This window comes from Lepidochelys kempii, chromosome 3 (assembly GCF_965140265.1).
Source record: "Lepidochelys kempii isolate rLepKem1 chromosome 3, rLepKem1.hap2, whole genome shotgun sequence".
In the NCBI taxonomy this organism is placed as follows: Eukaryota; Metazoa; Chordata; order Testudines; family Cheloniidae; genus Lepidochelys; species Lepidochelys kempii.
Window position 1 is genome coordinate 39,515,646 of NC_133258.1, and position 25,114 is coordinate 39,540,759.

Here is a 25,114-nt window from a genome sequence, read left to right on the forward strand (position 1 = left end):
TTTAGGTAAGGTTATTTTTTGGCTTGAACAAAAATAGTTTTAATTTATTCAGTGCCAGAACTTGGTAGTCATAAATGGAAATTTTACTAGGACAGTTAATTCAGATTGGATTATGTGCACGGTCATGTGATTTTAAGACCAAATAAAGGACTACACATGGAAACCAATGATAAATACAAAGTATATCAAAACAAGACGGAGGAGCTTTATCTTGAGTAAAATGGGGATGAATGCTAAATTATATCTATGCTCTTCATTACACATTAAGAGGTAAAAGAAATACATTAATTTAGCCTCCTTTGGAAGTTTGCTAACGTTTGAAACACACTCCAAAGAGAAAAATATAATGGACTGAAGGAGATTAAACAAAATTTTAACCTAAAAAAAAAAAAAAAAAAAGCAGGCAGATACATCTGCAGAAGATTAAGATCTAAACAAACAATGAAGGCAGTGGGCCAGCAGATAGCCTGGTTTCAAAGTTAATGAATATCCACAGCTCCCACTTACATCAACTGAAGTTACATAGGCTTAGTTAGTACTTCTGAAAATCAGGCCCTATGATATGCAAGTTCAGACACCCAAAATTAGAATCCACTTTTGAAAACCTGGCTCCCTCTCGGTACCCTGGCTTCCTCCCCTTTATGAAGAGCTGTAATCTACACATGATATTTAGAATGAAGGGTTATGGAGTGTTTTAGCTCCATTTCAACAGTCTGACTTAAAAAAAACCCAGTTACATTTTATCGGAAATATGAATTAAGAAGATACAAACAGCAGATGTAGATTTCAAGAGAGAAAAACAGCTGCCAAACCACAACAAGCTAGTCTCCAATTATGGTATCCATGTATAAAATGAAAATGCAAAGGACCTGGGATCTATTTAAATATCAATTTTATTTTTGCATAATTAAACCCATCCATCAACCACAATGCCAGCCAGAATTTCCAACAAATTATGAGCTTATTACTGTCACTACTGAAGAAAATAGGCTGATTCTGGAAGCATGCGTGCACATACTGCCCTCCTGCCCACACATCCTGACATCTTTTCCTGAGTTGGATTTTATTCCTCTTGTTTAAATGGGAGGGGCTTGTGTCAGTTTTTAAAGCAAGGGTCATCAATCCTGGAACTCCCTTCTACACTGTGTTGCAAGAGAACCCAGATTCTCTGACCTTCATGACATCCTGCAAGGTTGATTTATTTTGCCAGGTGTCAGTTTGCGTAGATTTCCGGGAGGAGAGACTTTTCAGCAGGGAGTAAGAAAGGTTTAAAGACCATGTGATCATTCTGACATTGCAATCAGATGCTGTACAATCATTAGAAGGGACTGGATAGGGGCTTTTATAGAGTTAAATATATATTAAAGAAAGGCTATATTTTGAAAGGTGCTAAATGACAAATTCAAGGTTTGCACTTAACAGAAGTCCCATTCAAGCCAAAGAAAGTTGAGGATGTTCAGCATCACACTGTAAACCGGTGGTTCTCAACATATTTACCACATCCAATACTACCTATATGGCCCTGAGGATGTCCCATGGGCCGCAGCTGCGTGCCGACTGAGCCACAGGTTGAGAACCATTGCTGTAAACATTCAGCACTTCACAGGTGCAATCTCTAAACGCTGAGTGCCCAAAGCTGTATATGAGTACCCAGTGTTTTGTGTCTGAGGATCTAGAGAGCTTGACATAGAAATGCAAGATAGTATTTCAGTGTGATCATGTCACAAACAGCCTGTGGATTTTTCAGTTGACATTTTAAATCCAAGATTGAAAGACACAAATTTTAGCTGTAGTGATTCTTGGATTAGTTGGATAGGGTAGGAGGGAAATGAAATCTATAAGTAGTTCACAGGTTCTTGTCAAGGTGAAAGGCTGAAATATATGAAAAAATAAGCACTAAAAATGTGGGATGTTTCAATTGTACAAGCAACCAAAGCAGCAACCACAGACCACATGTTTTATCTTTCCTGGTACTCTGTGTGGGCAATAGGCACCTGCTATTTTTAGCAATGAGAGCAAGTTGTGACAGATACTAAACTGCTAGACAAACATTAGTCACTGCAGAACTAAACATAAAAGCCGTATACGGAAAGAGATATATAATACATTGCAAAAATAAAAGCAACAAATGTTTAACCAAAACAAAACCCCACACACAATGCACCAAGCACTAACCCCCATTAAAGAGAAAGCAAGCCAGTATAAGAGAGGAATTCAAGCTTGAACTCACATAATAGAAGAACACAATGTGGTACCCAGAGACTTCCCACCCACTCCCAGAAGAGACAGACCCCATATTAGTAAGAGAAACTGAAAACTGAAATGCAAAGACAGCTGTAACTCACATAGACTCGCTGTCCAGCACAAAGTGCTGATCAAAACCAAAGCTGTACAAGAGAAATTGGAAAATAAGGCAAAAATTAACATTATAGGCCAACACCAGCATAAAATTCCAGATGTAAAGGTTCTCCTGCTGTTACTAAAGTTATCTAACGGTTATTTGAGACTCTAATTTGTTTAGTTATCCTGCTTGTGTTGATTACACAAAATTAAAGTCCCAATCAACATCATAATAGCTCCTTTCTTGGCTCAGTGTAGGAGGAGTGAGTTTCCTCCAGAGGCCTTCTGCATGGAGTGCCTGACATACACTGTTGGCTACCTGCCATACATACTGTGAGCACCCCTGCCGTGTAACTCAATTGGTTGCCCACTGCCTATTCAGATGCATCTTGGGCAGCAAAAAGAAAGCAATATCAGACATGCTCTACACATTACATCTGGATTAAAAGGAAAAACTGACTAGAAACATGAGATTTCCCCTACTTAATTGCTGTCTCCATCAAACACAGAAGTGTTTTTCTACTAAGAAAGGCTACACAGGAAAGCGACTAGGGGTCAGGACCTGCTCTGAAGTCTTTCCATGTGTAAAATGCAACAACATCTGTTCCTCCAAGTATGGAATGACAGTGTACAATAGGACAGGAGAGCGGGAAAGAGAGATTATCTTGATTCGGTAGTCTACACAGAAAACACAGATGGAAAAAAAAATAAAATCCCAACACATTTTAGGTTACCTAGTTCATCTCTCACACAAGAAAGAAAATATATAAAAGCATTGCATGATTTTTCTTCACTGGGCTTCTTAAGGGTTTTGTCCTTTGTTTTAAACATTTCTGGTCAAGGAGCTTCCACAATTTTCCTTGGAAGATTACTGAATAGTATAATAAACTTCTCTGTAAAGGTGGTGCTCCTCCCACCCTAGGCTTATCCAGACTAAGCTTATTCATAACGTAGTCCCATTATTCCTAGTCACAGTTCCTTTGTACCCAACAGAGCTCTAGTCTCTAAGGTGCCACAAGTACTCCTTTTCATATTTAGCTCTTGACATCCTTCCTCCTAGAGCGATCCCTCCTGTCTCCTAATAATTTTTCATTCTCCTCTCTGAACTTCTGCCAACGAGTCAGTGTCTGCTACTGAAGTGCCCAGAACAGCAAGCAATTTTCCATTCAGTGCTTATTCCCTACATTCACATTCCTTGGAATATTGCATATGATATTATATAGAGTGCTTCTGATAACAAGTCATATCTAACTCTGGGTTCTCTCCCCCAGGCTCAGGTGGCAGCTGGACTTAGACGGGCTACTGTTGTACAATTTTAGGTGTGTTATTACATTTGTGCTGTTCTTGGATGCTAACGTAGCAGTTGTACCCTCCCTGTCTCAACCCAAATCTGCAAGAAAAGTGCTGCAGTTTATTATAGATAGGAGCTGTATCCTTATCTTGGTCACTGCAAGATTAGATTGCTGAAAAACAACAAACTCTGCATGGAGTGACATGAGGACTACTAAGAAATTGAAGCTAATGCAGTTTGCCACAGCCCGTTTATTAAATGGAGTCTCACACTGGGAGTATGTTATACCAGAGCTTTAGGGTTTTCACTGGCTGGCAACAGGCTTCTGGGTAGAATTACTATTCCTAGCTTTTAAGGCCAGAAGATCATCTACTCCGTCTTCCTGTCAGGAAATAGAATTCCATTCAGTTACCCCTGTATTGAGCTCCAATAACTTGTGTTTGGCTAAAGCATTCCTTCTAGAAAAGGCATCCAGTCTGAATTTGATGACATCAAAAGATGGAGAATCCATCACTTTCCTTGGCAGTTCCAATGGTTAATCATCCTCTGTTAAAGCTTTGCGCCCACTTTCTAATTTGAGTTTGCCTGGCTTTGGGATCCAGCCAATGGTTCTTCTTATGCGTTTCTCTGTTAGATTAAAGAATTCCTTAGTATGCAGTGTTCTCTCCTTGTAATGGTACTTATACACTGTAGTCAAGTTACCCCTCAATCCTCTTGTTGATAACATGAGCTGATTGAGCAATTTTAAGTCTTCCACTAAGGCAGTGGTTCCCAAACTTGCTCCGCCGCTTGCGCAGGAAAAGACCCTGGCAGGCCAGGCCGGTTTGTTTACCTGCCACGTCTGCAGGTTCGGCAAATCGCGGCTTCAGTGGCCACAGTTCATTGCTCCAGGCCAATGGGAGCTACCAGAAGCGGCAGCTGGTACATTCCTCGGCCTGCGCCACTTGCAGTGGCTCCGATTGGCCTGGGGCAGCGAGCCACAGCCACTGGGAGCCACAACTGGCTGAACCTGTGGACATGACAGGTAAACAAACCGGCCCAGCCCACCAGGGGCTTTCCCTGCACAAGCGGCGGAAGAATTTTGGGAATCACAGCACTAAGGCACTTTCTTCAGCTCTCAAATCATTTTGGCTTTTTTCTGTACCTCTCCAATTGCACAGTCTTCTTTTTAAAATGTTGACACCAGAACTGGATACCGTATTCCATTGTCCATTTCACCAATGCCGTACATAAGAGGTAAGAGTCACCCTCTCCTCGCTACTCCTCTGATTATACATACAAGGATAGCATTAGATCCAGTGGCGGATTACTGTACCCAACCAATTGGAGAGCCCCACAGGAGTGACTGGAACTCTAGCCACAGCCCCTGCTCCTCCTCTCCCCCCAGCAGCCCTGCCTCCAGCCCAACCAAAGAAACCTGTGTGGAGGTGATGAGCAATTCCCGTCGCCCTGAGACAGAGCTGGCTGACTGCTGCTTGTCCAAGCCTCACACTGAGGTGGCCCAAGGATCTCCCACCCTGCATGCTGGACAAAGACCCCACCCCAGCCCCACGCTGGACTGAGGCACCCCCCCCCGCCCCAAATGTGGTGCTGGACTGAGCCCCTCTCCCCCCCCTCACCAGGCATGGAGCTCACCTGAGCCCCTCTCCCCTCCCCGGTGTGGCGCTGCTCTGAGCCCCCTCAACCCACTCCCATCCCTGGCGTGGTGCTGCTCTGAGCCCTCTCCCTTCCTTCCCACCCCCGTGTGGCACGGAGCTCCCCTGAGCCCATCTCTCTCCTGCCCCCGCACAAAGCTGGCCTTCTCTGCTCCTTCGTGTGGGGCTGGCCTGAGCCACTCGCTGAAGCCCACATCTTCCCTGCACAGGGCTGGCCCGAGACCCACTGCTCATAACTGCCCCGCCCCAAGGCCCACCACTCATCCGCCCCCCTCCTTTTTGAAAAAACTGGACATTTGTCCCATTTGCTCTTGCGAATTGGTGATCAGTTGGCGAGAGCAAATGGGACAAATGCCCAGTTTTGCAAAAATGTTAGGACGTCTGGGGCCAAAATGGGACATATGGTCATGCTAGGCCAGGGGTCCCCGAACTATTTTAGTCACGTCCCCCCTTACCCAGTCCATACCCCCTCCATCTCCAGGAGAAGGGCAGGAGTGGGGCCGGGGCCCACAGTCAGGGGCTGAGAGTGGGTGTGTGGCCGGGAGCAGAGCCACAGCCGGTGGGAGGGCCATAGCAGAGCTGGGAGAGGGCTGGGCCCTGCCATGCCCCCCCCCCCGAACAGTCCTCTGTGCCCCCTTAGCGGGGTGTGCCCCATGGTTTGGGAACCACTGCCCTAGGCTGTGGTAAGAACTGCACAAAGAGCCCAGACAGTTGTGGGGGAGCTCCAGAACCTGCACCTGCCTTGGACAGGGGGCTGGAGTGCCAGACAGCAACCCCCAGCCATTGTCCCTGCCCCCACTCCCAGGACACGCCACCCAGGGCAGGTGGAGGGACCAGGACTCCCCATAGTGGCCCAGACTCCCTGGACAGCTCTTACCATGGCTTGGCTTCTGGTCAGGCCAGGGGGTGGAGCCTTGGGGGAAAAGGGGAGGAGCAGGGGGTGGGACCTCATGCCTGGAAGGGATGTGGTGGGCCCAAGTGTTCTTCGTTCCCACTGCCCCAATATATCTTAATTTGCCTCTGATTAAATTGTTTTTGCTATAGCATTGCACTGGCAGCTCACGTTCTGTTGCTTATTCCCTACAGTCCCTAGATCCTTTTCAGAGTCACTGCTTTCCACAATATAGTCCCCCATTCTGTAATTGGGCCTGCAAACCTACACTGGCCTGGGCACAAAGTTGCAAACAGCTTGAGTCCAGATTTCCTGTGAGACGGTAATACTATGCATTGCCAAATTGCTTCAGAGGTCAACAGAAGTTAACAAGGGAGGTTGTGGAATCCCAGTCATTGGAGTCGTTTTTGAGAACAAGTTAGACAAAACACCTCTCAGGGATGGCCTAGACGAGGGTTTCTCAACCAATAACTGAGTCACCAGAATGTCTGAAAAAGTAACGTGGCAGCTCCTGTCCCAACAGGCTGGCTGGGCTCGACTCCCTGCTCCAGGCACAGCAACCTCTGGGGTCCCAGTGCCGCTCAGTTCTGGCCCAGCCGTCATGATAATGCAGGGCCACAACCACAGCAGGGCAAGTGGGGCAGCCGCTCAAGGTACAAAGCCTTGGGGGAGGAAAAAACAGGGTAGTGGGGGTGGAGCCACAAGGCCCTCCAGATTTCTGACCTCCATTTAGCACAGAGGTTTTCAAACTGTTTGAAATCATAGAATCTCAGGGTTGGAAGGGACCCCAGAAGGTCATCTAGTCCAACCCCCTGCTCGAAGCAGGGCCAATTCCCAGTTAAATCATCCCAGCCAGGGCTTTGTCAAGCCTGACCTTAAAAACCTCTAAGGAAGGAGATTCTACCACCTCCCTAGGTAACGCATTCCAGTGTTTCACCACCCTCTTAGTGAAAAAGTTTTTCCTAATATCCAATCTAAACCTCCCCCACTGCAACTTGAGACCATTACTCCTCGTTCTGTCATCTGCTACCATTGAAAACAGTCTAGAGCCATCCTCTTTGGAACCCCCTTTCAGGTAGTTGAAAGCAGCTATCAAATCCCCCCTCATTCTTCTCTTCTGCAGGCTAAACAATCCCAGCTCCCTCAGCCTCTCCTCATAAGTCATGTGTTCCAGACCCCTAATCATTTTTGTTGCCCTTTGCTGGACTCTCTCCAATTTATCCACATCCTTCTTGTAGTGTGGGGCCCAAAACTGGACACAGTACTCCAGATGAGGCCTCACCAATGTCGAATAGAGGGGAACGATCACGTCCCTTGATCTGCTCGCTATGCCCCTACTTATACATCCCAAAATGCCATTGGCCTTCTTGGCAACAAGGGCACACTGCTGACTCATATCCAGCTTCTCGTCCACTGTCACCCCTAGGTCCTTTTCCGCAGAACTGCTGCCTAGCCATTCAGTCCCTAGTCTGTAGCTGTGCATTGGGTTCTTCCGTCCTAAGTGCAGGACCCTGCACTTATCCTTATTGAACCTCATCAGATTTCTTTTGGCCCAATCCTCCAATTTGTCTAGGTCCTTCTGTATCCTATCCCTACCCTACAGCGTATCTACCACTCCTCCCAGTTTAGTATCATCCGCAAATTTGCTGAGAGTGCAATCCACACCATCCTCCAGATCATTTATGAAGATATTGAACAAAACCGGCCCCAGGACCGACCCTTGGGGCACTCCACTTGATACCGGCTGCCAACTAGACATGGAGCCATTGATCACTACCCGTTGAGCCCGACAATCTAGCCAGCTTTCTACCCACCCTATAGTGCATTCATCCAGCCCATACTTCCTTAACTTGCTGACAAGAATACTGTGGGAGACCGTGTCAAAAGCTTTGCTAAAGTCAAGATACAATACATCCACTGCTTTCCCTTCATCCACAGAACCAGTAATCTCATCATAAAAGGCGATTAGATTAGTCAGGCATGACCTTCCCTTGGTGAATCCATGCTGGCTGTTCCTGATCACTTTCCTCTCATGCAAGTGCTTCAGGATTGATTCTTTGAGGACCTGCTCCATGATTTTTCCAGGGACTGAGGTGAAGCTGACTGGCCTGTAGTTCCCAGGATCCTCCTTCTTCCCTTTTTTAAAGATTGGCACTACATTAGCCTTTTTCCAGTCATCCGGGACTTCCCCGGTTCGCCACGAGTTTTCAAAGATAATGGCCAATGGCTCTGCAATCACAGCCGCCAATTCCTTCAGCACTCTCGGATGCAACTCGTCCGGCCCCATGGACTTGTGCACGTCCAGCTTTTCTAAATAGTCCCTAACCACCTCTATCTCCACAGAGGGCTGGCCATCTCTTCCCCATTTTGTGATGCCCAGCGCAGCAGTCTGGGAGCTGACCTTGTTAGTGAAAACAGAGGCAAAAAAAGCATTGAGTACATTAGCTTTTTCCACATCCTCTGTCACTAGGTTGCCTCCCTCATTCAGTAAGGGGCCCACACTTTCCTTGGCTTTCTTCTTGTTGCCAACATACCTGAACCCTTCTTGTTACTCTTGACATCTCTGGCTAGCTGCAGCTCCAGGTGTGATTTGGCCCTCCTGATATCATTCCTACATGCCCGAGCAATATTTTTATACTCTTCCCTGGTCATATGTCCAACCTTACACTTCCTGTAAGCTTCTTTTTTATGTTTAAGATCCGCTAGGATTTCACCGTTAAGCCAAGCTGGTCGCCTGCCATATTTACTATTCTTTCGACTCATCGGGATATGAGGTGCAAAATGAAGATGCTTACTTGCTACTGCCCAGGGGAGCATCTCATGGCAGCCAGGCTCTGTGGGTAGGGGCAGCTCCAGGAGGAATTGTGCTACCCACAGTGTCCCATTTTTCCACACCCCCCACTTTGCACCATGTGTAGCTGTCCTGATCGCCCCGCTGTAGTTACACCCTGGGTGCGGAAACCCCAGAGATTGTAACATCCGGAGTGGAGAGCCAACCCCAGCCAGCCTCAGAGCACAACTGCTGCCCCTGTGGGGCACTTAATAATATTGAGAGACTTTGTCTAATGGACACTTATGAATACATCTATAAAATTAAAGAACATATTTGCTGCCACTTGAATTTCAATTACATTACTATTGGGAGGAGCTCTTCTAGCAATTACAGGTTTCTTCTTGTTTAATCCATGTCTACATTTTGGATAATCTCCCCTTTTAGTTTTTCCACATTAGTTCTTTATTTTATACTGTTTTTCTAATCAATATATCCTTATTATCATCTCTCTGTCCCCAGTGGTATCCACAACACCTATTTTAGCATAACTTGATCCTATAATTATTTCCAAACAGAATATATGAATTCTATATATTTTCATTTTAGAAAATCTTCATCATGCAAATCAAGAGTCATGTTAAACTATAACAAAATACCCAAGTTACAATTATTTTTACACACCTTCTAATGAGTACGTTGTGTGTGTGTGTTTGTTTGTGTTTTTACACAAAGACCAAATTATTTAGGTTGACGTAAGGGTCATTTAGGGTCAGACATTCTGGAGTGAGGAAATATAAGCCTTTTTTAGTTCCCTGTGCAAATTCTGCTTCCTTGTGCATCCAATATAAGGCAGGGTTCACAGAAAGAAAAAAAAAAGTGATTGTGCCATTAAAGAGTATAATCATACTCGTACACAGTGAGAGACCAACCCTTTTCCCTCCTTCCTAATGCAAGTCATTAGTGTTTTCATAACTATTTTGGTGCACGGTTATACTTTCATGTATCTGGGATGGTGGTTTTTTTGTTTTAAAGATATATCTAACAAAAATACACATCGTGTGCAAGTAGAGGTCCCAAGCCTAAACTGTCAGTTTTGGCTAGGTTTAAGCCTAGATTGCTCAGAATTTGCTTGGTTTTGAAAAGATATTAAAATGTAATCTGCATAATATAACTCCCACCCCTCGCACCATCTTTCACCAAACCCAATACCTGTTAGCAAAGAAGATCCACGTTTTCTACTACTATTTCCACAGAATTCCTTTCAGTTTGTCTTTCCAGAACCTGCCACTCATGAGAAGCTCAAGTGGGTGGATCTATTTTTGTCACTGCATTGGATTACAGACTGGCTGACTATAATTGACCCTAGTTAGTTTTTGGGACTGATATAGTGTGAATTATGAGCTATGTAGCACAAGTGTACTGTGTCAGTTTCCTTTTCAATCAAGACTACTTTCTCTATTACACTTGATACTCTGTGACAGAAGTGTACAGGTGTCAGAAATTAATGTGATTTAACACCAGTGTGAATTTAAGACAAGGTCACAGGTTGAAGTGCAGGAAATGTCACATTACCATAAAGATCAAAATTTGGTCACATCCGGTAGTTGCAAGTCTCTATGGAAACACTTGGATCAGTAGTGCTGAATTGCTTTGGCCAATGAGGAAAAAATCTTGGCTGCATTTGAGTTAACAGTTCATTTGCTTCTTCCTAAAGAAATTGATGGGAGTTATGCACTATGAGAACTGTATTATTAAATATTGTCAAGGACAGTGTTGGAATTAATAATATTTGAAATTATGATTACTAATACAGGAAATCACCAAATACTAATTTAACTATAAATTCCTTTATTAAATCCAAAGGCCAAATGGGACTTTATGCAATTGCTTTAAACACGCTTAAAAATCCTAAATAATAAGCAATTTACTACATCGAAACAGTAACAAATAATTTATAAGTATTTGATCAAGATACTGACAAACGGGCTAGACCAGGGATTAGCAACCTTCGGCACGCGGCCCATCAGGGTAAGCCCCCTGGCGGGGCGGGCCGGTTTGTTTACCTGCCATGTCCACAGGTTCAGCCAAACGCGGCTCCTACTGGCCACGGTTTGCCACTCCAGGCCAATGAGGGCTGCGGGAAGCGGCGGCCAGCACATCTCTCGCCCTGCGCCACTTCCCACAAACAAACTGGCCCAGCCCGCCAGGGGGCTTACCCTGGAGGGCCGCGTTCCAAAGGTTGCCAATCCCTGGGCTAGCTGAAGAGGTGCTTAGACCATGCCGGTTTGCTTCAGTGTGGTCAGGTAGGTATTAGCAATGAACCCTTTAAGAGCTGACTTTTTATTCCTTTTAACAAACAAATGATGTCATTGCCAATTACTGACTTCAGCTAAAAACCAACTTGAGACAGTTTACCCTTATGTCCAGTCTTAATCCACATAAGATTTATAACCTTCTTTCTCCCCAAGACCTTTCCTCCCCCTCCTCCTTGCTGTCCAACAGTTTTTTCATTGCACCGGGGTTCACATAGATATGTGGGATGGGAAGGTCCATGCTGGCTCAGTTTAAGACAGATTCTCTTTGATTGCAGATGGTTTTAAATCAGTCACTCCTATCAGTTAGAGGTCTTCTTTTTAGAAACTTCCCCTTATTTCATTAGTTATTCTTTGAATCAGACATCCTTCCTACAATTTATTCCTTTTGACCTTAAAACATTATTTTTAAGGCCCTCCTTCTTACTAGTCAGGGCCTTTCTTCATAAACAATTTTCCTTAACCAATAAGCTAACTTTATTTTTTTAATTTTAAACTTATCCCTAGCTCTAACAATCTGTAGGATAAGTACTGTTATTTTTTGTATGCATAAATCAAAAAATAAGTGGTCTAAAGATGGTCGGTCAGTTCTTTCAGGATTCTGTTAAGAGTGCATGGTTAATGTCAAATTCCACTGTATTTCACATAGAATTATGCGCAAAGCCAGCTGTCTCTCTGGTCAAAGCAGAATCCTAATATACACAATGGTATTTCCAAGGTACTGAATATATGGCACTTTACCATCTATGCTTGCTGGAATTATGTATAGCATGACTTTTATTAATAGCTGGAAACTCATGTTCCCCCATTAAGGAGCCATGTTTAAGAGACCTCTGTTCGAAGATTTTATTAGATCAGGCTGTCTTGTCATATTATTACCCTCCAAACATATGGAACTGCACTGCCTCATAGCCTTAATGGCTGGATCCCAAGAGAACTATAACAAATTGCCTTCGAGCTAATCAGTGACTAACCCTCTTGCAGCAAACTACGAGGGGAGGTGTGATGCTCTGTACCTCAGGGGAAAACACCCAGCAGCCCGATGTTCATTCTTGTAAAATGATTGTGTGGTATCCAATGCAAGGTTTGTCATGTCAGGTATCTTCGGAAGGCTCATGATGCACTGAGCATTGTTGTTACAGTAATGTTATAGGTTATAATTTCATGTATGGAGTTATGAGGCTGAAAATGTATCCTCATGACTTACAATAAGCCCAGGCAAAAACTCTCCAAGAGCAGAGAGGCAATTCACACCTCATCAGGACAGGTATGGGACAAACCCAGCCCAGACTCACAGAACAAAAGACACTGGCCTAGGCAGCAACAAAAGGATCTGTTGGACTCTCAAGTGAGTCACCCCCCTTCGTTTGGCCAGTTTGGGACTGCAAGGAGGTAATGCTCACCTGACTCTGAAGGGGGGTGGGGGAGAGGTGAAGCCATGATGGAAGAAAGAACATGATAAAAGGGATAGACTTTGCCATGCTCTCTCTCTCTCTTTCACTTACATCTACAGACACCACACCAAGCAACCGAAGCACTGATCAAAGGGGAGAGCCTGGCTGAAGAGCCACCAGACAGCCTGTGGTGAGAAGCATCTAAGTTTGTAAGGGCACTGAAAGCGTTAAGATCAGTTTAGAATGCGTCTTGCTTTTATTTCATTTGACCAAATCTCACTTGTTATGCTTTGACTTATAATCACTTAAAATCTATCTTTATAGTTAATACATCTGTTTATTTTACCCGAAGCAGTGCATTTGGTTTGAGGCATGTCAGAGTCTCTCCTTGGGATAACAAGCCCGGTACATATCCATTTCTTTGTTAAACTGACGAACTCATATAGGCTTGCAGCATCCAGCTGGCATAACGGGACACTGCAAGATGGAGGTTCCTAGGGTTGTGTCTGGGACCGGAGATATTGGCTAGTGTCATTTGGTTGCACAATCTAAGGAGCAGCTTACATGTCAGAGGCTGTGTGTGTGAAGAGCCCAGGAGTGGGAGTTCTCACAGCACAGCAGGGGTAAGGCTGGCTCACAGAGTCAAGAATTGGAGTGACCTAGCAGATCACCAGTCCAGATAACACCAGAGGGGAATATCACAGGCAGGTCTTATAAGGTATCATTTTAAATCTCAATTTGCTAGTCAAGATTGTTCTGATAAAATTGCAGCAATACTCTGTAAAGTTACAAGATTTCCCTGTATGATTTTAACACTGTGTGTTCCAAACCCCACAGCCCTGCCCAAGCAGAAGTCAGCAAACAGGTCTGCCCTAGGCAAAGAAATGTGTGCTCTGCTTAATTTGCATTTAAGCAGCAAATAGAGTCATCAAGTAGGAAGGGAAACAAAGAAAGCTCAAACAGGTGTAGAAGGTGTCTGAAACGGAAGTGTCTGAATAATTATTTGAGATAATAAACTGCCAAATTAGTCCCTTTAAGAAATAACAGACTTTAAATATTTTGTACTCTCTAGGTGAGGGCTGGGCAGAATAGGACATTCATTTCTGGCAGGGAAATCTGGTACTGGGGATGTTAGGATCACCCTGCAAAATAACCAATGCTGGTGAGAGCTAGAGCGTAACCCAGGTGTGGCTGGGAGGCTGCAACTACAAAGACACTCAGCTTGTGGCTTGGGTGGTGAAAGGCTGTTTGTGAGTGCCTGAGGTGGGAGCTACTTCACCAAGGCAGGGGTGACCCTGCTGCCCATTAGTCTGGATTGTACTGTGGTATATTATAAATTCCTAAAGCAACTCTTTTAGAAAAACTTCTAATCTTGATTTTAAAATAGTCAGGAATGAAGAGTTTACCATGACCCTTGGTAAATTGTTCCAATGGCTAATTACTTTCACCATTAAAAACATATGCCTTATATGCAGTCTGAAAGCAGGTCAGCTAACCTGAGTTAAGAACCCATTTATTTATTTTTTATTGCAGTGTAGATACAGCTGGTCTGTGTGTGTGTTCCTTGGCCACCCTGCCAGCTCTTGCTGACACTGTGAGCAACTTCTGGGCACTCACTCAATTGCCACCCTTTTCTAGGCCCAGGGTCCTCTAGCGTGTTGTCTTTGATCTTTCTCTTCTCACCTTGACAAGACAGCTAGGGCACCAGAGGAGTCGCGTCTTCAGGACCATAAGCCTGACTATCATGTTTGAGTATTTGTTGGGATGCTCCTTATTTAGAACATTGATTTACCTTTCCTGCTTGGTTCCCCTGACAATCCCTTTTGACCTAACTCCACAACAAATAACCTATCATGAACGCACATAGAAATGCAGCATATTAATAAAAAATACAGGAAAGTTCATCACACACAGTAATGCTGAGCATACCAGCCTCATGCCCCTCCCCTCCGTTTCCAGCAAATGTCTCTGCCAGAGAGATATTCTTGTTTACATGTTGCTTTGAAGAGACAAAGATTGTCTATTAGGTTGAGATCTAACTTTAGGTTTCCACAGATACTGTAGGTGATGGGTTCTCTATAAAAGCCTAGACAAGCTAGGTTCCATTTCTCTTCTGATTCCCTACGTTAGGCTGCTGTTCAGTAACTACACATTGGCTTAGACACAGTTTAAGGAGAATATTTATTCACTGATTTAAGATCTGATGCTGCAATCATGAGTATGGCAGTTTTGGAGCACAGTCTGGGAAGCGAACATCTCTCTTTAATGTGTGACCTGACATAGTAATACTTTAACATGGTGTTTCTAATGGGAGCAGTACTGAAAATTATAAGATGAAAGGTATTCAAAATAGGTTTCACCATTTAAAATAAAAGAATTTGATAGATGTTCAGAAAGGAAACAACTTATTGCACAAATTGCAATATCTTTTCTGCTTGAAAGGAGGACAGTCTTGTGGTTAAGAACTAGACTGAGATGGAGACAGTCTAGGTTCAGTTTCCAGCACTGGCACAGACTACATGTGTGACAGCAGACAAGTGAATCACTTCATACCTCAGTTCCCAAACTGAAGTGGGAATAGTAATACTGTTGTAATTCACAGGAGTGCTGTGAGATTAATTTGTTTGTGTTCTGAGGTGTGCAGATACTATGGTAATAGGCATTGTACGGGGTGGGGGGAGAGGGGGCATCTCCAGTCAGGCCAAGGGAGCCACAAGTGGGGAGAAGGCAAATTCCATGCCTACCTTGGTTTGCAGTTGGGGGGAGGGGGTACGGGGGAAATGCCCAGGTAGGTCCTTATAAGTAACAAGATATATAATGCTTATACACCCTGGTTTATTGTATGAGCATCATGAATGGGTTCAATATTTATTTTTAAAAGAGGGAGGGGTAAACACATGCAGTTTTCCTAGGGAAGAAACTCACTCAGTTGTCTTTATTTTACAAGAAGCTAAATAGATCACATTCCAGGGAAATACTGCAGAGATGCGGCCCATATAAATATTTGTTAACAACAGGATAGTTACACACACCGTACTGAACACTAAAAATTCCTCCAAATTAAGAGGATTGGGACTTGCTTGCCTTATTTGTTCTACTCCTATCATACACAAAAACAGATGTTCCAAATAGACATTTCTCCCTTTCAACTGCTACTTAAGTTTCTCTCTCAATAGTATCAGATCACCCCATGAGAGAAGATGCGTGAAAGAAATATCAATTAATGGGATCAGACAGGCAACCTTGGCTCCATTAGCAAGTCTTATATCAAGAGTCTCAGGCCAGCCTCCACAGGTTAAGGCTACAGTTTTCTTCAAGCAGTGGCTGGTTCCTCCTTATGCTAAGATAAAAGGAAGACACAGAAGCAGAGCCTAAAGAGTTAATCCTGAAGAACACTGTCTTATTCCCTTGTTTGATGGACTGCAGAAGGTTTTATGAAGCAGGGGCTCAAAGAGGATGCCTTCCATGATTCTCTACTATTTCAGGATCCCTAACATTATATTAGATTTATATAATTCCTATTTTGTTTTTCAAATAAATAAATACAATCCATAGTTATCTGGCTTGCAGAAATTGCAAAGTCTTTGCTCTGTAGGGGATAGACTTGTAGAGCTTACAAGATTCAGAACCAGCCAGGGTATACTTAACTAGCTGCATATACACACTTTACAACATAAAATGTTTTATTGTTCTTACTCCATATTAAGTTTTAAACTGATAAAAAATTGTGAAAAATAATTGCATTTTAGAAGCTTAGCAGTAACACTGTTCCATTAGGATTATTTAAGTGCAAAGCTGCAACTTTCAATGTTCAGATTTTTAGAAATAGATACACACAAAAAAACAAGCCCCCCAAACCAAAAATCCCTCAAAGGCAGTCACATTGCAAAAACAGGAAAAAGTCTATTTTCCCAAAATTTTATAACTCCAACTGCACAAAACAGCTCCAAGCATTTGTGCGCACACACTCATCTCGAGGACAACAAAAAGCATTGACAGTTTCAGCCAAAAGTGAGAAAGGTTTTTTGAGGGGAGAGAAAGGGGAAGACTATTAAGATGAATTTAGAAAGGGGTTGCATAGAAGCATTACAGAACCTTAACAGGAACTCAACTTCTGGGGTGAAAGGAGGCAGCAGCAGCAAGTGCACAGCAAGAGGAGGGTAACTTTTGCTCAAGAACACAGCTACAAGCACCTAGTCTTCTAAAATTACTGCAATCTTCAGGGTCCACATAGGGCAGGCAGAATCTTGTTTTAATGGCTTGTTGCTTATCCCCGCTCTTCCTCCCGCCCCCCCAAAAAACACCCTGCAAGGCACTCTTTCTAACGACACAAGGCCAATTAATTAGAGCACTCAAAGGCTGCCACACGTTTATCTACAAATATAATCTATCCTTGCAGATCTACTAAGTGTCACACACTGGACATGACACTCACACAGACAGCTCCATGCCTGTCCTTGCCTATCTGCATACTTCGTGGAATTTCGTACATGCAGCAAGTTTTTCCTATCGCTTCTCCTCCCTGCTATCCGGATTTGTTGTGGTGCTGGGTCTGCAGGCAGCCTCTCCATGCTAGCTCTCAGCCCATGTGGAGCGGCGGGCAGTAAAGCAGGAGCAGCATGCTGTCCCTGGCATGGGACAGGAGCTTCGGCTGGTGGGGGGGAGGGGGGGAAGGGAAGTGGCGAGGTAGAGCAGTGGCTGTTCCAGATCACCACCAACCCTCACAGGCACTGTAGGCACACCCCAGACTCTCTCCCAGCTCTCCCTGGCACCTCCTAGGCTGCTTCCGGCGATTCCCCCCCGACCCCATGACAGCACCCTTCCCACAAGCTACTTCAGGCTCACTCCCCCACTCCGATGAACGCATCCGATGAAGCGAGCTGTAGCTCAGGGAAGCTCATGCTCAAATAAATTGGTTAGTCTCTAAGGTGCCACAAGTCCTCCTTTTCTTTTTGCGGATACAGACTAACACGGCTGCCACTCTGAATCCCCCACTCCAGCCTCCCCTTCCTGGGCTACTGGGCTCTCCCCGCCAGTAACAAGCCCCATCCAGGCCCCAGGCTTCCTCCCCGCTCCTAGTCCCTGGCCCCAGGGCTCCTCACCCCCAACCTGCCGCCCGCTGCCTCCCGGTCCGGCTCCCGCAACCGCCCGGGCGCGCGGGGAAGCCGGCTCCGCGCCCGTGTGTCCCTGGGGCAGGGCTCACGGGAACTTTGGAAACGTTTCCCGGACCGAGCAGCGAGCGGGCGAGCGGAACCGCCGGCCCGCACCGCCCCCGAGCAGGCAGGGGATCCCTGAAGCGCCCCGGCCCCGCGACCGCACCTTGCCTCCTGCCGACAGACATGGCCCCACACGCAGCTCCGGCCGCGGCACAGGGCCCTGACAGCGCGCCCCAGGCTTCCGCCCTTCCAGCTCCCTCTCCAGCCGGCCGCGCCCACCCCCGGCCGGGGACGGCGCCCATTGGCGCTGCCGGCGGAGGGGCGGCCCCCGCCCGGGGCGCAGAGCGGACCTTCCTGGCATGGCGGCTGCGTCCGGACGGCCCCCGCGCCGCGCCTGCCGCGCTCCGGCCGGGGGAGCGCGGCTGCGCAGAGCGCGCGCGCCGTGTGGAGAGCGGGGTTTGACAGCTGCAAGCTCAGCAGCAGCCCGGGCGGCAGCAGCGCATGGCTCGCGCGAGGGGAAGAGCAAGCGGTGCAATGCCCCAGCGTGTGTGACCGCTGCGAGGGGGGGAAATGTTATACACACCCCGCTCCTCCTCCGCCACCTCCTGCCCGGGCTTCCCCCTCACTTGACCCGCCAGCCCAACATGCAACCCGGCACCTGCTAAATCAATAATGTACTAGAATGTCAGCGCTGAAAAAGGTAAGGACACGGTGATGGGTATCTTCTGTCTCATGCCGGTGAGTGCCCCAGGCTGGGGGCACTGCTGCTCCCAGGCTAATGTAGCCTCTGCAGGCGGGAGACCGGGGGCACAGTGGCCAAGGATATGCAGGACTTGGGGTGTCAGCATGAAGAGACGGGAGCGAAACGACTGGGCTGAGCGTGGATCTTGGGCTGCAAAGTCTGACAGACTCTTGTTAAAAACCATGAGAAGTGCAGCTGCTGAGCGCGTTTGGGGGCGAGGGTACAGCTGCTGCTGGGCTTGTTTTGTGGACGCAGCTAAATCCTGTTGGAATCGTGGGGGCGGTGTGGCTGTTGGGGGTGGAGTGCATCGGGGGTTTCTTGTGGCATTCTGGTCTTAGCAGGAGCTGCTTTGCTGCTGTCGGGTTGGGCGGGAGGCATCTGCAGCTGTGCCTCAGGAGAGCAACGTTAGAGAGCGGCAGCAGGTGCTAGCAGGGTTGTTGCAGGTCCTAGGGATGGGGCTGCTTCTGTTAGGTATCGGCGTGAGGGTTGCAAGAGAGGGTCTTTCTCGTTGCACTGCCTGGGGGCGCATCAGCTGCTGAGCACCGCTGGGATGTTGGGTTTGAGCAGCTGCTGCTGGGGTTGTTGGTTGTCGCTACGCTCCCTCGGGTCCCAGCACTTCTGTGCTGATGAGGATGCAGCTGATTTTGGGGGCTGCCGCCGCCGCTGGGTGTCCAAGGTGCTGACCGGCGGCACAGGGTGTGAAACCGTCAGCTGCGGCTCTTCTTCCAGAAGGCAAGAGACGGTGACAATTGCGCTTTTTGGCCCCGCGTGCAAAAGTGGAAGCCCTACAGCTGACTGGAGCGTGAAACGGGTTGAGGGGATTTGCGATTAAAAGAAGCATTGCACAAAATGCGCGCGCGCGCCATGCCTGATAGAAACACACAGAGAACATGTTAAACGTGTATGTTACAGACTGACCAGCCCGGGGGGAGGAAGGAAGAGAGGGCTCCTCCTGGATTTATATCCATGCAGTAGGGCAGAGTAAGGCTTTTGGCTGGAATGGAGAATTGATGTGTGGGAAGGGGGACACCGTGCATCTGATTTCTTTGCCTGGAAGGGACGAAAGTGCTGTCAGCGAGGATGGTGGGTTTTCACAGACCATCATTGTAAGGGTTGCTATGTGAGGCTGAAACCAGAGAAAAGGCTGGTGTAACCAAGCCGCCTCCTCCACGTCCTCTCGGTGGTGTACTGCACTGGCGGCGGTTCTCAAAGGGACCAGCAATGAGCATTAGTCCCGGGGCAACGGCTTGGAGGTGGGGGGGGGGGGGGGGGATGCTGGGGTGTGTGTGATTATCCTGTGTGCGGAGGTAACTGATAACTGGCTAAGCCCTGAACAGGGGGTACCATGGAGAGGGCTGCGCAGGGTGCTGCTAAAGGGAAAGGAGGGGCAGGGAAGAACGGGAAGGGGCTTGGAGGGAGTTTGGATTTAGCGAAAAAGGGGAGATCCATTTCCCTTGCTTGGATAGCTGAGTCCGGACGCTTTTCAAGAAATGGAACCGAGATGCTGCTGGCATTGTCCCTTGCCTGGAGCTGGGATGCTGCCTGTTGTGGAGGGTAACTCTGGCTTTGAGGGGCGGTTGGCTTGATCAGTGCAGTCTGCATCTTGTATAGGAGACCAAATAAGGCTAAGGCAATAAATCATATTGCTTGTGTCTTATCAATGTAGCCAACTTGGGTAAGGTGAAGAAGCTCCAGTGACTTCCTCCATCTTTCTAAACAGGGAGATAAAAGGAGGGGCGGAGGGGACCCATAGGTCGAAATTATATCCCAGATAGGTGAGAGTAGCAGCCGTGTTAGTCTGTATCCGCAAAAAGAAAAGGAGGACTTGTGGCACCTCAGAGGCTAACAAATTTATTTGAGCATAAGCTTTCGTGAGCTATAGCTCACTAGTGACCAGAAAATATTGAGGATTGCTTTTCAGAAAGGCATGTTAAGTGCCTTTGTGGCAACCAAAATCACTTAAGCACTTGGCATTTTCATGCAGCTGCATTTGATGTACTAAACACGTTATGTACAGTACACTAAGTATTAAAAAAATTAATAATTTAACTACACTCTTTGTGGTGGGGAATCAATTACAAACTAGCATGTCTAATTACTTTGTGGAATAAAGGATTGAACACCTCTCTAGAAACCCTCTAGGGAGATAGAACCACACCCACACTCTCCCCGTACTGTAACAAAGTCAGATCTAATCTCTACGTAGGAATATCATGACTGAAAAGTTATAAAATACTTCTAATATGCCCCCCCCCCATATCTTTCGTTGCTCTTGGAAACTAGTAGATTATATAAGGCTTGTAAAGAGGAAGAGCCAATAGTCATAGCAGTTCAGCCTGTTGCCTTGATGCTAAAATGAAGAAGTCATTAATCAGGATTTTCTATCAGCCAAATTGTCCTGTGGTGGCTGCTGGTGACTAAGGCTGTGTTAGCAATTGCGACAGATTTCAGTGTGTTTTGTTGCATTTTCTATTTCATGACGATTTAGATAGTGAATTTCAGATGGTGTGATCTCATCTTTAGATGCAGAGAACAGATTAAAATTTTGTGTGCACCAAGTACATATTGGAGGATGAGGGGAAAAGGAGGAGTACAATAACAATTTGTAGGTATTCAAATCTTTCATCTCAGAAATAGTAATAATTACCCCCCCCCATCATTTTACCAAGACCAATATGTTCAGTAACATCAGTTATGCAAAATTCAGCTGAATAATATGCCAGAAAAAGCATAAAGAACTCCTAATTTGCACCTCTTTAAAAAAAAGCTTCCCAGAGCCATTTTCTCCTCAACCCTCCTCTTATCCCTTGTAACTCTGAGGGGTTAGGATCAAATGGATGGTGAAGTTTTTCCACTCCAGTTGGATCCTTAGCACCCATACAGAGTCCCTCCTGACATGGGTAGTCCCATTAACTTCAATGGAAATACTGCTTTTGAATAAGGCTTTGCAGGATTAGGACTTTAAATTGTTTGTTTAAAGTTTAAACAATCCTAATATCAATTTTAGACCAAATCTAGTCATTCTGATTCAACGGGGAAATCTCACTATGCAAAGATGAATATATACATATCAAAAATTAGTCAAGATGATGAGACTATGTTTTATTTCTTTCATTGTCCAGGTTTTGACAGACTTTGCAATCTAATGATTTTACTATTAGGGCCCTGATTTTTTTCAGTTGTAATTTGTGTATTCTTATCTGTAAGCTCATTTTATGTGTGTGTCTATCTTCAAGTGCATTATACATACAACTAGTGGCATTTTCCCCCTAGTATTATAAATTCTTTTTTAACTCAGACATTAATTATGTCCTTTTTGCAGTTTGTTTCCATTTGTATTTTACTACATTACAGGTTTAAATTGGTTTACTATGTCTTGGAAGCAAGTGATAGTTGACACACTTCCAAATTAAAACAAAATCATGTGTTCCACTAAACTTGAATCAGTCTTGATTGTGTATACCCAGGAACAAGACTATCAAACTGAAGTGCTCTTTAATTGATGGTGTGTTTCATCTATATTTCTCTGGAAGCTATAATGCTGCAAAACTGGAGAACTGACAAAATCTGAAGAAATCCAATACTTCAGATCATCTACATAGGGTGACCAGATAGCAAGTGTGAAAAATCAGGATGGGGGGGAGTAATAGTTGCTTATATAAGACAAAGCCTTTAATATTTGGACATCTGGTCACCCTGTCTATGTAGATTATGACTAGAAGTATGAACACTTCTACACTAAGGCTTTTCTTGAACATGTGAAGGAGCCCAACTGTAGATTACTGACAACGCTGGTGTGGGTTTTTTTTTTCCTGGGGTGGTGTGAGCTTAATTCTTTGTACTGTGTCCTGCAATACACCATGGGAGTACATTAGCTGTAAAGGATTGATTTTAAGAAATGATTCTAGATGTGCTGCAGATGTTGAAATTATTTTCTAATGCAAATATATTCAAGATACCTAATGTACGCTATCAATTTCCATTCAGTATTTGTGTTCTCTCTGGAAAGTTATTAGGACAAAACGGGGGTAGTAGAAGATTTCCATTTTTTGTACTTTCAGAGCTCAGCAATTATACATAAAAAAACCTATTAAAAAGTCATTCCACATGGAGTAAACAAAGTATTTAGTTTCATGAATGCAATTTTATATTTTTCCAGCTGCATTATTTTTAAAAAGATCAACCAGATTTTATTACTTTTTCTTTTAAAAGGGATTTTGTTGTTTTTAGTCATGAATCATTTTGTATGCTCTTGAAGATATCTGGTTTGTCGTTTAAAATTGTATCAGATTATGTTAATGATTTTATGACTGAGTGTTATGCACTGGAGAGTTAATTCTGAGTGTTATATTCAGAGCCTGTGTGATCCTAGAATAAAGAATACATTTATTAAGTCTGCATAATTTAACTAAACAAAAAATAAAGGCTAGATCTGTCAAATGTAGTTGATTCTATTTGAGATTTTTTTTTAGCATTTTTCCTTAGTGCTATAAAATGCTATTTGCATGCACTTTTCAAGCAATATACCTAATTTCCATTGGGAAAAAATGTAGGAAATACTTATTGACTAGCTTCTTATAATTTGTAGTTCTACTTTGCAGATTATTTAAATATCTAGTGTAATTTTAAACTACATTTACAGTGAAACCTTTTTTAAATAAGCACTCAGTAAACAAAGAGTACTTAACAGAGGTGATCAGGAGCAGTACTATATTAAGCAAGAGCCAAAATCTACAGAATGGAGCCCTGGCCCTGTTGAAGTCAATGGCAAAACTCCCAGTGATTTCAACGGGGCCAGGATTTCACTCACAGCTTTTACTTAGGAAAAAGTCCCACTGAATTTGAACAATGTTAGATATGGTATATTCTCAAGACAAAAAAAGTTGCTTGATTAGGGTTTCAATCTGCAAAGTCCCGAGCACCCTCAGCTCTGACTGAGATCACTTGAGGCATAATTGTATTCTAATAAAGCCCTCACTCATGCCTAAAGTCAAGTTACTGGAATATTCATTAATAAAATGTGATAACTGTGAAGGCAAGTGGTTGCTTTATTAGGTATTCAACATATGTGATCCTGAAAGGTGCTGAGCACTCACAACAATTTTTAAATCAATACTGGATGTTTTTCTGAAAGATATATTAGAGTTCAAATAGGATTTCCCTGAATTAATTCCTATGTCCTGTATTGTGGGGTCAGGAAGGAATTTTCCACAGGTCAGAGACCCTGGTTCTTTTCCTGACTTTTTTCTTTTGCCTTCTCTGCAGCATGGGGCATGGATCACTTACAGGTTTAAATTAGGGCAAATGGTGGATTCTCTGTAACTTGAAGTCTTTAAATCATGATTTAAAGGAGGAGGCCAGACTAGATGATCACAATGATCCCGTCTGGCCTTGGAACCTATGACAAATTCCCATGGAAACTCAGCACTATGAGATCTCCCTTACTGTCTTCATCGTATGTTGATTATCCTGATAGAGCTATCCCTTCTCTTCACAAGTACAGCATTGTACTCTAATAGTGGATGCTACAATAATATTAGAAAGGGATTCATAAATAATATCTTCCATGATGGAACTTTGGCTTGATAGAGAACTTTGTTAGAATACATGATGCAGAATACTCAATGGAATAATTTTTTTTAGGTTTAAGAAAAGTGTTAAAATTGTGCACCTATCTTTACTATGCAAGGGGGAAAATCTTTTGCAGTTAAATGTAGTCAAAGCAATTTCTTTTTATGACTGTTATAATCCTATAAGTAATTTTGGTAATAGAGAGAACATTGAAACGTCCCTTGTTTTTTCTATGGTTTACCATCAGGGGCCTCTTTCAAACAACATCAGTCAAACAAAAACAGCTGCTGCAATTTTAGTGCATGAACAAGACAATCCTTATTAGCTACTTCCGTTCATCACCATAGTGAATTAGCTTATTTAAGCATGCATGATAAAACAGACGATTGCGGCCCATTAAAGCAGAAAACTAATGTTAGCCCCTCAAGTATGATGGTAACGATACTTTATATCAGTTGTTAGAAATCTACTATACAGAACAAATATTTCTGTATTGATACAGTATTTCATTATTAGGATAGAGGGAGGACCTCTTCCTTTTAATATCGGGGGGGGGAATAAATGCTGTATAATTTACCTTGCTAAACTCAGATATCCATGAACCGTACAGCTTCCTTTCCTCCACTAGTTAAGAATACCTGTGTATAACAGACAGTATGTCAACAGCTATGATCAAACATAAGTATAACTAGGTATGGATGAATCAGAATCCCTATTGTAATAGACCTGACTGTGACTACAAATGGTCATGCTACATTCCATAAATACCTCAATACTAAGCATGTGCCCCCTGCACCATATTACACTTCAGCAGAACTAATTATTGTTATGTTTCTTTCTCTGACTCTCAGTTTTTGCCTTTTTGCTTTTATCTGCTCTCTGATTTTCTAGATACTATACTTCTTACACAGCTTACCCAACTATTCCATTTTCCTCACTGACTTTTCCGTTTTCTCTGTCTTGGTGAGTTTTGAGAAGTGAATTGCAA

General features: G+C 44.4%; 2 protein-coding genes across 4 annotated transcripts in view; one reads left to right on the forward strand and one right to left on the reverse strand.

The window, feature by feature from the left end:
* Positions 1-18,115, reverse strand: part of ERICH1 (glutamate rich 1) — a 109,503-nt gene extending 91,388 nt beyond the window's left edge. For 2 of the 3 annotated variants that reach the window (XM_073336185.1, XM_073336184.1), the window contains exons 1-2: positions 17,977-18,088; positions 2,346-2,387 (exon numbers count right to left, since the gene is read on the reverse strand). In XM_073336185.1, the coding sequence (XP_073192286.1) occupies positions 2,346-2,387; positions 17,977-17,998 (64 nt within the window). In that variant the 5' untranslated portion in view covers positions 17,999-18,088. Of the gene's footprint in view, positions 1-2,345; positions 2,388-17,976 lie in introns of all 3 variants that reach the window. The other variant, XM_073336183.1, reaches the window with a different exon arrangement.
* A 101-nt stretch (positions 18,116-18,216) lies between these two features.
* DLGAP2 (DLG associated protein 2) overlaps positions 18,217-25,114 on the forward strand; it is a 690,779-nt gene continuing 683,881 nt past the window's right edge. The window contains exon 1 of the mRNA XM_073336187.1: positions 18,217-18,513. Within this exon, the coding sequence (XP_073192288.1) occupies positions 18,496-18,513 (18 nt within the window). The 5' untranslated portion in view covers positions 18,217-18,495. The remainder of the gene's footprint in view (positions 18,514-25,114) is intronic.